The sequence below is a fragment of the Rhodofomes roseus genome, assembly GCF_022264815.1.
Source record: "Rhodofomes roseus strain CIRM-BRFM 1785 chromosome Unknown C8Q71scaffold_9, whole genome shotgun sequence".
NCBI classification, from domain to species: domain Eukaryota; kingdom Fungi; phylum Basidiomycota; class Agaricomycetes; order Polyporales; family Fomitopsidaceae; genus Rhodofomes; species Rhodofomes roseus.
Window position 1 is genome coordinate 974,527 of NW_025952965.1, and position 14,169 is coordinate 988,695.

The window sequence follows — 14,169 nt, forward strand, 5'->3', positions numbered from 1 at the left end:
TCTCATTCGTCAGTGTGTCATTGCCCTAATCAGGCTAGCCGCGTCCACGGTCTCGTGAGGGATGCTGAACGTCGGCGTCTCGGGCGTGGATGGCAGTGGACTTCGCGTCGTCCTTGTGCATCGTCAATGAGGCTCTATTGGCAGCTCTACCTTGATTAATACTACACATGCGACTGCTGCTTCATCTCTTTGGAATCATTTTACTGGTGCTAGTACCGACTATGGCAGAGAATGCGCCGTGCACGGCGCGCGATGGTGATGACTATTACGACCTCAGTTCTCTCAGCGCAAAGTACGTGCCACTGTCTACTCTGTCTCTGCGTCTCCCTGCAGCCCTGAATACTGCTCGATGCGCTGTAATGGCTGTCATTCTCTTGCCTTACCACGCACAACATCAAAGCTGACTGACGGCAGCCATACAGTAAGGACTACGAATTTGACTCCCCTACTGGCGTGAAGTTCGTCATCAATGTCTGCAAACCGGTTCTATCGGAGAAGTGGGCACTCAAGGTTGATAGACCCGCGGACGTCGGTGGAATCGCACAACATGAGCGTGGTAGTTTCTCCATAGGGTGAGCACTACGGTTCGCTCGAGCCATCATTCACCCATGCCCCGACAGTTACGCAAATTCCTCCCTTGCAATGTACAACGGGCACCCGGTGTCCGTCATGACCGGCGGGTCAGAGTGCGCGAATACACAGGACATGTACGCCTCTTCCGCCGTTCGCTTCATATGCGACACCTCCGTATTTGGTGCCGGTACGTGCATAGTCATCGGGAAGCATGTCGTAACGCGGAGCTGAACTGTCTCCGAAGGCAAGCCGGAGCTGGTTGCACAACTACCACCCGGGGACAATGACGCTTGTGCTTTCTTCATCGAATGGCGTACCCATGTTAGTCTGCTTGAGCATCGTTCTCGGCTGCCTGGTCATTGAACATCTCGTTAGGTAGCCTGTCCCACTCACGAGAAGACCGGCACAGTGGGATTCGTAACCGTCGTAGCAGCGATGTGAGTGCCTAATTGCCATGTCCACAATTAACATCACCTAATGTGTCGTCAGTCTGGGAACACTCCTCATGCTGTACATCCTCGTCGGGACGTTCTACAATCGTTACGTGTTGGAATTGCGGGGGTTTGATCAGATCCCTCGCATATCCTTCGGCGGCACGATCGAGTTCCTCCGCCGCTGCGTTGACGAACTGAAGCCTAGCTCGTGGCATGCCGGCGCAGGAGGCTGGACGAGACAACAGCGGGGTGGTTACAGCGGACTGACTGAGGAAGAAGGGGGCCTGATGGCTGGACCGCCGGGCTTCTTGGACGAACAAGACGAGGAGGAGTCAACCGCGCCGGCAGCGGATGGATATAGTACAAGACCGGCGGGAATGGACTCTGACGGAGTCATTCGCCTGTAGTGGGGACTGTTGTTACTGTGCATGTGTGCTCGCGCGGCGTACAGTATCTATGTGATGTACAATGGTGCGCACAGAGCGCCTTGGCACATAGGCAGGCCGCGGCGTGTCTGCCCACGGAGCCCGTTTGGGGTCGGCGTGCAGGGTGATGCGGGTGTTTTCAGGGCGGTTGCTGCGTTGCCGGGCATTCCGGGGCGATGGGGCGATAACGCAGCGGGTTGCCCGCACGACGGGGAAGGCAGAGAGAACAAAGGCGGCGACAATGGGCTGCTGGGCATATTTGTGTGCGATGTTTGTGCTCTGCGTCCGGTAGCCTGCATGCGGCGGGCTCTGCGGGCGGACAATAGCGGACATGGTCAATATGGCAGTGGGCGGGCGTCTGGCGGCGTGAGAGGGCACGGGCGGCTGATTCCCCCTGCTCTGGACGTAATTGAGGATCCGCCACTGGGGATTCGAGTCGTCCTCATTGTGTCTCTTCCTCCGTCCCCTTCTCCATCCTTTCCCCTTCTCTTTTTCTTCTCTTTCTCTTTTATTCCCCTCTCAGCCTCTCCACGCCTCACGACGATCGCCACGACCCACCATGGACCCACATCACCAGCAGCAGCCCATGGACGAGCCTCAAAACTTCCTCCCCGCCTACCCGATGTACGCGTCAGAAGATGAGCAATACCACCTCGTGTATCCACAACAACACCAGATGCCATACCATCAGGTCGTGCATCCTGGCCCTCCTCCTCGTGGGTGCAATGCCTCTTTGTCTTCATCTCAGCGGGCAATGTAGATCTGATACGCCCGCCTGCGGCATTGCTTTCCAATGCATGCCTCGTTTACAGGCCAGATGTCCGATTCAGACCTCGCCATACAGTACCAACGTTCCCTAAACATGATGCCTCCGCAGGCCCACTATCCCGCACCCGTGTATACCGCGTCGCCGCCACATGGCGTGATGCCGCTCTCTGGGTCCCCTCCCCCGCCATCCCCCAATATGTATGACCCCCTCTCTCCCCCTGTTTCGGGATCAGACACATCTGCGGACGGGATCTACCATCATTCGAGACACAGCTCCGCGACAGGATCCCCATCATCGTCGCGCGCCAACTCCCTCGTACACAGAAACCCGCTTAGGTACAACCCGACCCCCTCTCCTACGAGTTCTTCCGCTGGGCGCCGTAGCCGAGGACGCTCGATTTCTGACGACGACGACGGGATGGGTATCGGAATGGCCGAGTCGCTCGCTAACACGCGGAAGGAGGCCACTCGTAGGCAGAGGATAGAGGCAGAGCAGCGGCGGCGCGATGAGCTCCGGGATGGCTATGCTCGGCTGAAGGAAGTGCTGCCCGTTTCGAACCAGAAAAGCAGCAAGGTGTCGCTCCTCGAAAGGGGTACGTCTCACTGATTTGTCAATAGATTTTCCGCTGATTGTCGTCGGTATTCGCAGCTTGTCACCACATCATGACCCTGGAGAGGTCCAACAGACAAATTCAGGCACGTCTTGACAAGATTGAGGACGAGGTTGTGCGACTGCGTTCTCTTAACGAGAAGATCTCACTCGGCGTCGGGAACGGCAGCCCTTCGCCGGGACAGGGCAACGTGGACGCTCGACCATTGTCCCCGCCGCCCGAGGAGTCACAGCAGCACCAACTCACTTCCGTTGCGGGACAGCAGCCCCCGGAAGAATCGAGTCCATCGGCTTCGGAAGGTGGATTCTAATTTCTCCAGCAATGTACGGCGGTGTCACAGCATCTGAACGCCATCATACGGACACCTATCTCCATTTCGCTCGTCTTGCCGCAAGCTCGCTCAAATACACTGTCTACCCATTGTCTCTTTATACCTTTCCTGCGATCTGTGTTGATTCTTCAGCGGAGTGCTCGACGCCACCTCTGGGAAGGGGCAAATATTCTTGGACTACAAGATGCGGGAGGGTCGGTTCTTTCAATTCCGAGGTCTGTCGGTCGAGTACGCGGTGTAGGGGCCCGTGCACAGCGCCCGGAGCCTGCACCCTTGCCTCCGATCGCCCTCGATCCGCACTTCAACCCTCGTGAGTCCTGCAGCTTGACGCTGCGGGCTGGTGCATTGCAAGAATCGTACTGCCGGACCCCGCTCCCCATCCGATCCGAGGCTGGAGTGGTTGTGGAACTTCTGCCGCTCGTCGATCGATGGGTGGAGGGCACCCACTCCAGCTGGATTGCCGCCGCGTACTCTCTGCTACAGTACTCGAAGTCGAGCGATGGGCAGACGCGGGTCTTGGTCGTTCGTGCACATGGATGGCGGAATGCACGCCGGGCCCAATTCTGTCTGCTCCTCCCCTCACTGTATCGCATCTACCTCTCCTCTCGAACGAACATTCTTGTAGAACACAGAACCTACGTTATTACGGTCTCTATCGCCCCGTAGCCACAAATCTTCATGTTCACAATCTGTCTTAGTTATCTGCGAAGCCACATCTGTATTAGCACTGGGTTGGGAATGCGAAGACCGTACTGCAGACAGACCGTTGGTGTCGTGGTACACTTCTTGCAGCGCGAGAAGGCCCATGCAAGGCAAGGCACTTCGATGGTGTCGGCCTAGACGGTCCGAGGCCAGGGTTATCCTAGATGTATATCCGTTGTCGACCACAGCCATGCGTAGATCGCCACAGAAGTCGAACCCTATGGACCCGTGTGCAGGAAAAGTAGAGCTTGCGTACTGAATAGGTCCGACTCGTGTACGGCCTGCCCTTGGAGCATCTCCAATATCGCAGGACACCCCAGACAGAAATGATCATGGCCCGGAGTGTCCGCCCATCGACCACAGCAATCGCAAGAATATATTGCACACTGGCACAACGTCGGAACTGAGGATCGTCCCTATTAGTGCTCTAACTCGAGCCGATCGTCGAAGACACAAGTAGGCGTCGCCGCCAAGCACCGTCCAATAAAATATGCAAAAGCAATGTTCGCCGTGAGTGGACTGTTCGTAAGCCAACGCACATAACAGGCGGTTGCAAGCAACCGTTTCGTCAGCGCGTACATCGAGTCGCCCAAGTAACGCTAGAAGTCCGTCGTAGCGTCCTATCTGCCACTGTCAGTTAGTCTGGAGACGCGGCGAGGAATTATGGGAAACACCTGAGTCAGATACGGGCTTCCGACGACTTCCGGGAACGCCGCAGATGCAGGGCTGCTGAGGAAGTGTGGTCTGCGAACATCATGCTACACCGAGTTAGCCTGCGACTGTTTCGATAGACAATATCCTGGCGTTAGACTGGCGGCTGCATCGAGCGATCTCCCGCTGTGCCCTGCGTCTCCGTGCCTCCTGAACTTCCTTATTCGGACCCTGTGGGCTGGAGTGGCAGGGTCCGGCGGGACCGTAGCGCACCGCACGTTCAACACGTTTTATGCTGATGGGGGTTCCACTTCATGTAGGGGCTGAGAGGACACCTGGAAGACGAACGGAACATTGCTGCGTAAGCCTGTGTCCGTCAACCACCGCACGGACATGACAGAGACCACGGCCACCTACTAATGACTCTGTCCATTCGGCGGCCCTACGTTGAATCCCCCAGCATAGCCACATGAATACAATCAATACCTTTCCATAGATGGTGCTTGCTTTCTCCTTTCGAAGACGGAAGCATTGGCTATGTCGGGAAGAGTGTCCGGGCGCGATGCAGAGACAGTGAAGAGGCACGGAGCGACTGACGGTGATCCGGGTGCTGTCTACAAGAGCAGTTCATTTCCTACCGGCGGCTATGAACAGTCAGTAGCTTCCTCTCGGACCAGGGACTCACGATCGCTCGTAGGTCCAGACACTTGAGATGAAAACAGTAGACTGTATCCGGGGGAGCGTGTTAGTGGAGACTCCCAGGCACTTAGGCAAAACTGCCCGAAGTTGTGTCACACTCACCTGTCCGGGACTCTGGGACTCTCCTGGCCATAAGGACAGGCAGGCGCAACGTGGATAGGCATCACCAATGACCACGTCGACCTGCAGGAACGGGATTTCTGAGTAAAGCATGGAGCGTTATAGGTGGGGCGTAAGCTCAGACTGATCGAGGAGCACATTTACTGAATTGCGGAATGAAGCCAAGTTCATGGCAGCATAACGCCATGGCGCGTTGTAGAGCGCAATGACCATGTATATTCGTATCAGTGATCCGCCGATTTGAGGATGTCTGTGAGGAACCTTCCGCTTCCCGAGGGAGAAATGAGCGTGAGATGACTAGGACACCATGAATGACTTCTGGGCCTTTCACCGCCGATGGTTCCGCTGGTCAGCAGAGGGAGAAGGTGGGAGCAGTCCCGGGGAAACCGGCCTCGACTCCCTCCCTAAGATGAGAGCGGGATAAAGTTAATCAAAGTTCAAGCAATTGGGGACGTTCATATGGGCAGATCGTCGAAGACGAAGCACGATAGGCACCACTAGAACCTCAGGACGGAAAGAGGGGTCCGCTGCTCTAGAAGTGAAATTTTGTGCCGAGGAGCCCATCGACCGTTATCTGCGAGCGACAGATGGCAGATGGACTCGGATTCCGCTTCCGTTGGTGTAGTCACCGGATCCTTGGTCTCTCTCATCCCCACTCGTGCGCCCGAGAAGGGGGTCATGGGACACAGTGTATACGTACTCTGTTGACTTTGATAGACGACGGCCTTGTGGCGGCCGCGAAGAGCGTCCAGAAGCCCATGTACGAGTATGTACTGCCGTCATGCAGCTAGCAGACACGGGGTAAGCGCAACCGCAGACAGTGACGGACTGCAGACTGGGGTCACCTGGACTATAACGGCAACTTGGAGCAAACCATGTGTATTCGAAACCGGTGGAAAATGAAGTGACAACACAGCACTCACATTCACTGCGCATGACGGAAAAGCAAGAGTCGCTTGGTCACCGGGAGGGCCACGACTTCTGAGTCGTGTATGTCCCACCCGGCCCGGTGAGCATCTACTCATAGGACAGCTTGTGCAAGAGGAGTGCATTCAAGTGCTGTTCACGTTCTAGATGAACTTGGGACGGTCGAGAACGGGCAATTAGGGCCACTCCCTGAGCTCAAACCTGAACCCTGCGATATGTATGAGCCGATGCGGTCGTCTGACTTGTGTGAGTGCTTACGTAGACTTGGTCCTTCCAAAGACGCTGTGTGTATGTTCAGGTCTCGAGCACTGCGAGAACCGGAGCTTGCCAGGCAAGACACCGTGAGTCCGTGACAGGGCGTAACTTAGTAGAGACCGAGAGCGCGCTCAGTGGGCGCCTAAGCGATCATGCTGAGCGTGACGTCAACTGGGCGCGTCGGGGTCACGCGGGAGGCGGTCACGCCCGAAGCCCGCAAACGTGCCTCGCAGGGCAATCGTCCCACCGCGACGACCGCCAGCTCCCCAGGCTCCCCTCCTCCTCTCGTCACTGCCCAAGCAGCGCCAGAAATCCGCCGCGACACCCAAGCTCCCCAGAGGACCGTCTCGACATTCTTCTCGGCTTCAAGAACGCTGTTGCGCTTCAAGTGACGTCTCGGACTCATCACATTCATTTCCTCTGCACTCAACGGTGATCTGCAGCTATGTGGTACGCAGATTTGTATTGCTGCGGCATGACATCTTCAGCTCATGGTTGGCACCCTGTGAAGGTGTGATAACTGTCTGCTCATTCTGCCCTTGGTACGTGGTCGACTCCGTGCTCAGTCACCGTGAAATTGAGGCGACTCCGCGAATAGCGTCATGGCGCTATGGCTTGGGGTATAATCATGATGGTGAGACTTCATTGAGCGTTACTCGTGTCAAGAAATGAAACGTGTTCCCTCCAGTTGTACAACATCGCAGGTGGAATCTTCCTGTTCGAGTGGGGGTCGTACATCTTCTTCACGTATCCCGAATGGTGTGTCCCATCCGCCGTTCGAACTGGACGAGGATTGACCGATATTATAGGGCCATTTACGGCGGTATTGCAATGGCAATCGCTGCCGTCTCTCTCATCAACGTGCTTGCACTTGCAAACGTGAGTTACCGTGGCTTCTGTAACTCAGTAGTCCTGCGACGTGAATTGACGCGGTCCGGCGGGCTGATCGCAGAGATCCTACATCTGGACACGCGTATGCAAGTTCATCTGGCCCTTTCTCATCGTAATTAGCCTGGTTCGCGCTATCATCATGATCGTCGAACTGCAGCGCGGGTACGTTTTTCCCTCTTCCGGTTCAGGGCTGTTGTCGCTTCGCGTCGGTGGTGTTATTCTGACGTTGATTTCCTTATTCTGTGGTGTGCGTGCGCGGTGGAGTTCGTGTGCCGGTGGTCCTTCGCTCCAACATCTAGCAGAGCACCACCGTCTCGCTCTCGCTTATGTTTTGCGAATACGTATGGTAAACGTCGAGAGCTAGTGGCGGTAATTTCCTGTTGGGCAATTCATCGGATATATCCCTTCCTGGATCTTCGTACCGGTGTCCGTAGTGTTGTCGTCGTGGCTCACGTGGTTATGCAACAGGAAAGCGAAGATCAACTGGGAGTGTGACAATGGACAGCAACTCTGGCCCGCGTCTGAGGAGGCTGGGTATGGCGGCTCAACCACTATGCCCTCTGTCATATGCACTGCCGGTTTCCCGACGCTCTGGATCGTCTTCATCATCGCCCTGCTCGTGGACTTTGTCTTCCAGGTAAGCGCCTCCAATTTGCAACACCCCGTCGCCACCGCAGGGATCTGATGTCACCGGCGGAACCCCGCGCTGTAGCTGTACATGTTCTTCATGACATGGCGGTACGAGAAACTGCTGCAGCATTATAGCAGTATGAAGCCCTCGATTGGTGGTAAGTGTTTCATCGGCCGGCGTCCGCTGCCTGTGATTGAGCTGAACGCCTCCTTCACAGGATACTACTACAACGCCTAGGATCCCGGAAATGCGCGTGTACCGCCGATGCGGACTCACTTCATACCCGAACACTTCTGTCTTGCTGGCTCGCCTTTTGCTTGTCTCACTTGGTTCCGGCTTTGCTTGTCACGACCCGTCACGACTTACGACCCTTTACGCCTGACTTATTGCTATGTGACGACCACTTATGACGTTCTGTGCCTAGCGATACTTCTATGCTTCCGGTCTGCTTTCTGTTGTTCTGAGCGCGCGCTCTGCGAGAGCGGGGCGCCCGCTGGACAATAAATATAACGTTACTGCTCAGCCTGGGTCGTCAAGTGACGCGGAGTTACGACAGCAACTATCGTGAACGCTCCGTAACTTGGGTCCGTCCGATGTGAAAGGATAATGACATAGGAAGAGACGAATATTCCTTTCCTGCCGTATTGTATTATTCTTGTCGAGAAGAAGAGGCACTGGACAGATGCACATGGAGGAATTGATCGGAACAACGAAGGAAGAGCGTCTGGAAGGGAACGGGAGAGCCAGATGAAGCTGCCAAATGAAGGGCGAAAGAAGAGGAGTGGGACGCAGCCCGGCAAAAGGGAAATGAAAACAACGATGTGAACGCTGGGCTGGCTCGCGGCCATGAGGCGTCGCTAAAGAGGGGATGGGTGGATAGGATTGGCCGATGGCTCGGCAGCGCAGGTGCGGTCGCCTGAGAAGGGATAGCGCTGAGATGTCTGGCTGACCTGAGCAGATGGGCGCACCTGGGGAAAGGGCGGCTGGGAGGGTTCGGAATAGAGGCACGACGCCCTTGCCTGCCTTTGCGGGAGGAGGGAAGCGGTGATATGAAGATAAGGTAGCAGCGATCGATGGAGGGGCGGTACGGGGACTGGGTACGTAAAATAAAGGTAATTGCGCGCGGTCCCCGACAAGGCGAGAGGGCGAGGATGGCGGCGCATCCGTGCGCACCCGGATCCTACAGCTGGTGGGGTTAGTGTCCATCGGGGCGAGCGGTGTGTGATGAGTGAACGGGCGGCGAGCACCACGATCAGCGTTCGAGGTAAAACTTCGCGGAGTGGACCGAGAAGCGGCATATCCGGGCGAAGGGTGGTGGTGATATGCTTTGCGGAGGCATTGGGAGAAGATGGGCCACCGGTGGGCCGGCAGACGGAGAAATGAAGGTGGGCGTGTGGGGGAATATTGGCACAGCGGAGGAGACGCTGTCGGCTGATGGGGAGTGCGAGCAGGCCAGGGCAGAGAGTGAGAACGCCCTCTGCGCGGAACCATTTCATGTCACGCCGGAAGCATTTTCCGCGGCGCGTCACGCCCAGTCACCCGTTACCCCGTCCCGTCACACACACGAGGCAGCGTCTGATGCTGCATATCCCTCTCGGGGTATATAGCTCTCCGTCCCTCGCCCTCGTTCCTTATCCCTCCCCCTCCGTCCCGCCATCCGCCGCCCCTCCGCCGGTTCCTTTCTTAGTTATTGTCCTCTTGTTCTCGCTGCATCCAGTACAACCCGGCATTTTTGTTGTACGAGTGTCGTACGTAACGTCCTCACAACCCGCGCACACAATAATCTAATAACAATGTCCCGCATGGCCGCGTATAGGCACCTGGCATATTTCAGTCTCATTTATTGGCCCACGCATTTGTACACGCCCGCATTACTTTCACTTCCGTCCACATCTTAACGCTGCAATGGAGACCGCGTCTCTCGAACACGTCATGGACCACACAAGGACACCCTCCGACTTCATGGACACCAACAACTTCGGCAACTACGACGCGCTGTCCGGGCTGGACTACCTCCAGTACCCGCACTCGCCGTTTGGCGTGTCTGCCATGGGTCGTAAGTCTCCGATCGTCGAAGTACGTACCTGTCAAATATTCATGTTGATTGACAGTGCCGCCCGCCGGTGGCTCGCCGCGCCTCGGTTTCAACTCGTTGAACTTGTCCAACGGTCTGAACGAGTACACGTACACGTCGAGCCCCTCGTACACGACCGGCTCGCCCGCTCGTCCCTTCACGCCCACCGGCATCTACCCGGGTGCGCTCTCGAACCTGAGCACTGGCGACCTGTCCTCCGACAGCGTCGGCTCTGGCCGCAGCCGCCGCGGCAGTGGCACGCACTCTCCCGGTCCTTCCGCCCCCCCTGGTTCATTGGCGGCTGTTCCCCGCTCGCACCGCTTCAACCCTCTCGCCACGCCTGTACCCCGCGCCTCCGTGCGCCAGCAGCAGCAGAAGAAGCGGAGCAAGGGCTCCGAGGAATTCGACAGCGACGACGACGCCGACTTCAACCCTACGAGCACGTTGGCGAACAACGACATGCGCCGCGAGGAGATTCGTCGTCAACGCATCGAGTCGGAGCAGCGGAGGCGCGATGAGCTCCGCGACGGCTACCGTCGTCTCAAGGACGCTCTTCCCGTGTCCAACCAGAAGTCCAGCAAGGTCTCTTTGTTGGATCGCGGTAAGCATATTTCGTCTCTCTCAAAATCAACATAGCAACTCATTTGTGATCCGCAGCGACGACTCACATTCGCTACCTCGAGATGACCCAGCAGCAGTTGCAGACGAGATTGCAGGCGGCCGAGGCTGAGACCGCTCGTCTCCGGCATGTCAACGAGGCGTTGATGCTCGGCACCGCTGAGCAGCGCCACGCCGCAGCTGCATCTGCCGCAGCTGCCGCCAACGCCGTCGCCGTTCAGCAGTCATCCCAGGCGCCGGTTTACTAGGCGTCTCGACGACTCGCCCGCAAAAGCTCGTCAAGCGCGTCTGGACGTGCGAGCAACCGCAAGCATGGACTATTCTAATGTGTATTCGATGACCTCATGAGACTGGAATCGCTCCTGCCAGGCCTGCAGGATGCTTACGACAACAATGGACTATTTCATGCATAACTCACCTTTTGCAATTTTACGCATTTTTATTCCCTTCATACCGGCATCTTCACTCCGCATATTATCACCACCATCCCCCGCATCGTTACGCATTCACGACTCGCACACGTTCTACCCCCTTCTCGAGTGGTGCTTACGACGGGACGAAGCTAGGTCGGCCTCTGCGTCGGCGACGCATGCCTGTTCGACAGCGAGTTTCCGGGATGCATAGCGGCCGAGCCGCGCGAGAGCGACACCGATTCCCCCACGAAGACGGCGCCCGTAGTTGGATTCGACGCGGCGGTGCGACACGACAATGACGCAAGACCGCAGTGGAGAGCTAGAGGCGCATTGGTCGCGTCCCTAGTGGCGTGCAGTGCCTCGCCTCGCTGTGCGCACTTTCTTGTACTCTCGTCCGCTGTCCCCTACCGCTCATCCGACTCAGTCTCGCCCTGCGCATGCTGGCTGATGGCGACGACCACTTAGCTGTGGTTCCGTGCCTCGCCGGCTGCGCGCCGACACACTGGCTCGTGGACGTCTACCTGCTCTCGTCTCAGCATCCCCGCCTCAAGCGAACCCTCACGACCTCGATACGCTCAAGTCTCATCTCCCGGCTACCCACTCTGCCATACGCCAATTCTCTCGCCCCTGCTGCTTGCGGAAGTGGCGGCGCCTGATCACCGTCCCGCTCCCGCCGAGCGCACCTCCCCTGTCCTCTGCTCCGTCTCTTCACCCTGGCTTTGGCATGTTCCTCGACAAGTCCTCGCGTGCCGCCTGGTTCTTGCGCACCGCGACTGTGACTCGCTGCTCCTTGTGCAGCTGACAGCAAACCAGCCAGGGAAGACACGGCAAGGATGAGGTCGTCAAGCGATGACACGCCGTCTCTCTCGTCCGTCCGCACCATCAGCTCCTACGCCCACCGCATCTGCCTTCGTCCCCGCTGCGTTCCGCCTGCTCACTTCTCCCAAGCGCGCGTGCTAGTCATGCCCAACGGTGAGATCGAGTGCGGCGAACGCGGCTACGGATATCGGCGACGCACCGTGCGCAGCGATGTTGTTGGAGTGCTGTCCGCCTGCTTGTCCGCGCTTCGCTCGGCCTGCTTGCAGGCCTTGAGTACACGCGCAGACATTGGCCGACTCGACCCGACGAGACTCGCGACTGTATCATCTTACGCCTCACACATGCCCCGGAACTGTCACCCGCTGTTCGTAGTCCTAGTACTACCGCCTGTCAATTCTGTACACGCCCTACGCGGCTCGAGTTACCTTGTCGATCGTTTTATTGCTACCCACCTCATTCTCGCAGCTCGCTAGCTCGTTCTGGGGCCTGGTCCGGATGTGTGTTCCCTACATTTGTTGACTAGCTCGGTTACGAACAGTACGCGTACCCACGTTAGTACTGATGACAATGTTATGAGCTCTACGACTGATATCTTGTGTGTGCGTGTGCAGACCGGCCCACAATTTGAGTTTCAAAGCGAGTCGGTGCCGGCGCCGTAGCAAGTGCTGCCGCTGCCTACAGAGTTCACGCCGGAACGCTCTAATCGTGATGGGTTCCTTTCCTCGGGATACGAATTACAGTAAGGATAGTCCTCGCCCCTGATCGCCTGTGAACGACCCACCACGCTCCCGCGAGCCACGAGAGTTGCACACTATAAATAGAGCGGATGTGGCCTTTGCACTGACCTGCCTAAACCAGCAGAGCACTCGGGAACAATTATTGACGCGCTGAGTACGCCATCGATCACGATCTCGGTGGCGCCGCCTTGTATACCGTACCCCAGTGCAGCCATAAAACCGCCCATCCAGTTACCACCAAGTTACTACACGATGAGTGACGTTGCCTCTCTCCGCCGCCAGCTCAAGATCAAGTCTGGCTCTGCCAAACGGTGCGCTTGCTTGGACCTCGACGAGATACATATTTTGACATAATCGCCGTAGGTTGTACAAAGAGCATAAGTCCTACCAGAAGGAAGCGGAGGACCTCACGCGCAAGCTGAACAAGTTGATCGCGGACAACGCGGAGAAGGAGGAGGACTGGGACATCAGGAACACGGTATGTTGAGCAGCTCCTCAGTCGCCTCCAAGACCTCCTGACGCGACGACCTCGACGACCAGAGGCGGATGCTTGAAGAGACGCAGAAGATGATCCACGATACCTCGAGTCGGCTCGGAGCTGCCGCCACGGACCTACGGGAAGTCGCCGTGAGTAGTAGTCCGAGGCTTGTAGTCGGTGCGGCTGATTCCCATGGTTCTTCAGGTAGCGGCAGAGAAGGTGCCGGAACTGCACGCGGAGCCGGAGCTCATCGCTGCACAGGAGACTCTCGAGACAATCAGCATATAAGGCGACGAGAAGTCGTGAAGCAAGACCGTAACTGTACTTACCTTAAGCACCAATGTAGTGTAGATCATCCGAAATATCACTCGCTCGTGTTGTCTTCCGAGCTCTCCGCCGCTTCATGTTCCTTGGCCTCCTTCAAGCGAGTGAGTGCGTCAAGAATGGCTTTCCATGCGTCGCGCTCGACTCGTTCTTCCTGAAGACCACGGCTGCCTTTGGTGTAATCGCCGTCAGCGGACGGCACTCCCACACCGAGCGCAGGCGGGATGAAGCCTGGAGGCGGCGCGTTGATAGCAGAGGGTGCAATGCGAGACTGTCGTATGTGGGCGAGGGAGGAACGGATGGCAATGTGTATGGCCTGGGGTAGCGTCGTGAACCACGGACCAGCGATACAAAAAGTCCAGGGCTTACATCGAGCCTCTCGAAGTACTCGCTTACTTCTAGGACGAATTTCTCGGAGCGTTCACCACCTTGCGGCAACTCGTCTTCCGGTCGGTCGGTTTGGGGAAGTGTCAGCAGAGACATAGATGAGGCTGCTAATGACAGTAGTCGGCTGATGTCCTGGCCTCAGGGTTAGCCTGAGAAACGGCTCTATGAGCAGAATCTCATAGATACGGACCTTCTCAACCTCTCCCAAGGCGTAGATTTGTCGCGCAGTGCGACTTGACATCCATATGGGGTCGACTTCAATCTCGTTGACGTTTGTCTGGTTATCAATAGCCATGGGTGC

At 57.1% G+C, this 14,169-nt stretch overlaps 7 protein-coding genes across 7 annotated transcripts; 5 read left to right on the forward strand and 2 right to left on the reverse strand.

Moving 5' to 3' along the window:
• Positions 1-167: 167 nt before the first annotated feature.
• On the forward strand, positions 168-3,121 carry C8Q71DRAFT_707208 (uncharacterized protein; the record flags this gene model as incomplete). The annotated part of the gene is made up of 9 exons (XM_047920548.1): positions 168-292; positions 423-572; positions 621-760; positions 818-894; positions 949-1,010; positions 1,063-1,399; positions 2,010-2,148; positions 2,245-2,793; positions 2,850-3,121. The coding sequence occupies 9 exons, from the start codon at positions 168-170 to the stop codon at positions 3,119-3,121; spliced, it is 1,851 nt and encodes a 616-aa protein (XP_047779457.1).
• Positions 3,122-7,106: 3,985 nt separating this feature from the next.
• C8Q71DRAFT_900287 (uncharacterized protein) lies at positions 7,107-8,530 on the forward strand (the record flags this gene model as incomplete). The annotated part of the gene is made up of 7 exons (XM_047928800.1): positions 7,107-7,130; positions 7,185-7,255; positions 7,306-7,375; positions 7,449-7,549; positions 7,856-8,024; positions 8,100-8,175; positions 8,236-8,530. The coding sequence occupies 7 exons, from the start codon at positions 7,107-7,109 to the stop codon at positions 8,253-8,255; spliced, it is 531 nt and encodes a 176-aa protein (XP_047779458.1). The 3' UTR covers positions 8,256-8,530.
• C8Q71DRAFT_595142 (uncharacterized protein) lies at positions 8,221-8,598 on the forward strand. Its single transcript, XM_047919581.1, has one exon. The coding sequence runs from the start codon at positions 8,283-8,285 to the stop codon at positions 8,520-8,522; it is 240 nt and encodes a 79-aa protein (XP_047779459.1). The 5' UTR covers positions 8,221-8,282; the 3' UTR covers positions 8,523-8,598.
• Positions 8,358-9,716, reverse strand: C8Q71DRAFT_595111 (uncharacterized protein). Its single transcript, XM_047919580.1, has one exon. The coding sequence runs from the start codon at positions 9,507-9,509 to the stop codon at positions 8,538-8,540; it is 972 nt and encodes a 323-aa protein (XP_047779460.1). The 5' UTR covers positions 9,510-9,716; the 3' UTR covers positions 8,358-8,537.
• Positions 9,600-11,259, forward strand: C8Q71DRAFT_594910 (uncharacterized protein). The gene is made up of 4 exons (XM_047919578.1): positions 9,600-9,766; positions 9,835-10,074; positions 10,130-10,693; positions 10,750-11,259. Exons 2-4 carry the CDS (start codon positions 9,924-9,926, stop codon positions 10,956-10,958), a joined length of 924 nt encoding a protein of 307 aa, XP_047779461.1. The 5' UTR covers positions 9,600-9,766; positions 9,835-9,923; the 3' UTR covers positions 10,959-11,259.
• A 1,333-nt stretch (positions 11,260-12,592) lies between these two features.
• On the forward strand, positions 12,593-13,483 carry C8Q71DRAFT_594913 (tubulin binding cofactor A-domain-containing protein). The gene is made up of 5 exons (XM_047919579.1): positions 12,593-12,833; positions 12,886-12,990; positions 13,043-13,157; positions 13,220-13,306; positions 13,362-13,483. The coding sequence occupies exons 2-5, from the start codon at positions 12,932-12,934 to the stop codon at positions 13,443-13,445; spliced, it is 345 nt and encodes a 114-aa protein (XP_047779462.1). The 5' UTR covers positions 12,593-12,833; positions 12,886-12,931; the 3' UTR covers positions 13,446-13,483.
• Positions 13,484-13,521: 38 nt separating this feature from the next.
• On the reverse strand, positions 13,522-14,163 carry C8Q71DRAFT_796656 (uncharacterized protein; the record flags this gene model as incomplete). The annotated part of the gene is made up of 3 exons (XM_047925694.1): positions 13,522-13,797; positions 13,851-14,000; positions 14,059-14,163. The coding sequence occupies 3 exons, from the start codon at positions 14,161-14,163 to the stop codon at positions 13,522-13,524; spliced, it is 531 nt and encodes a 176-aa protein (XP_047779463.1).
• Between the last annotated feature and the right edge of the window lie 6 nt (positions 14,164-14,169).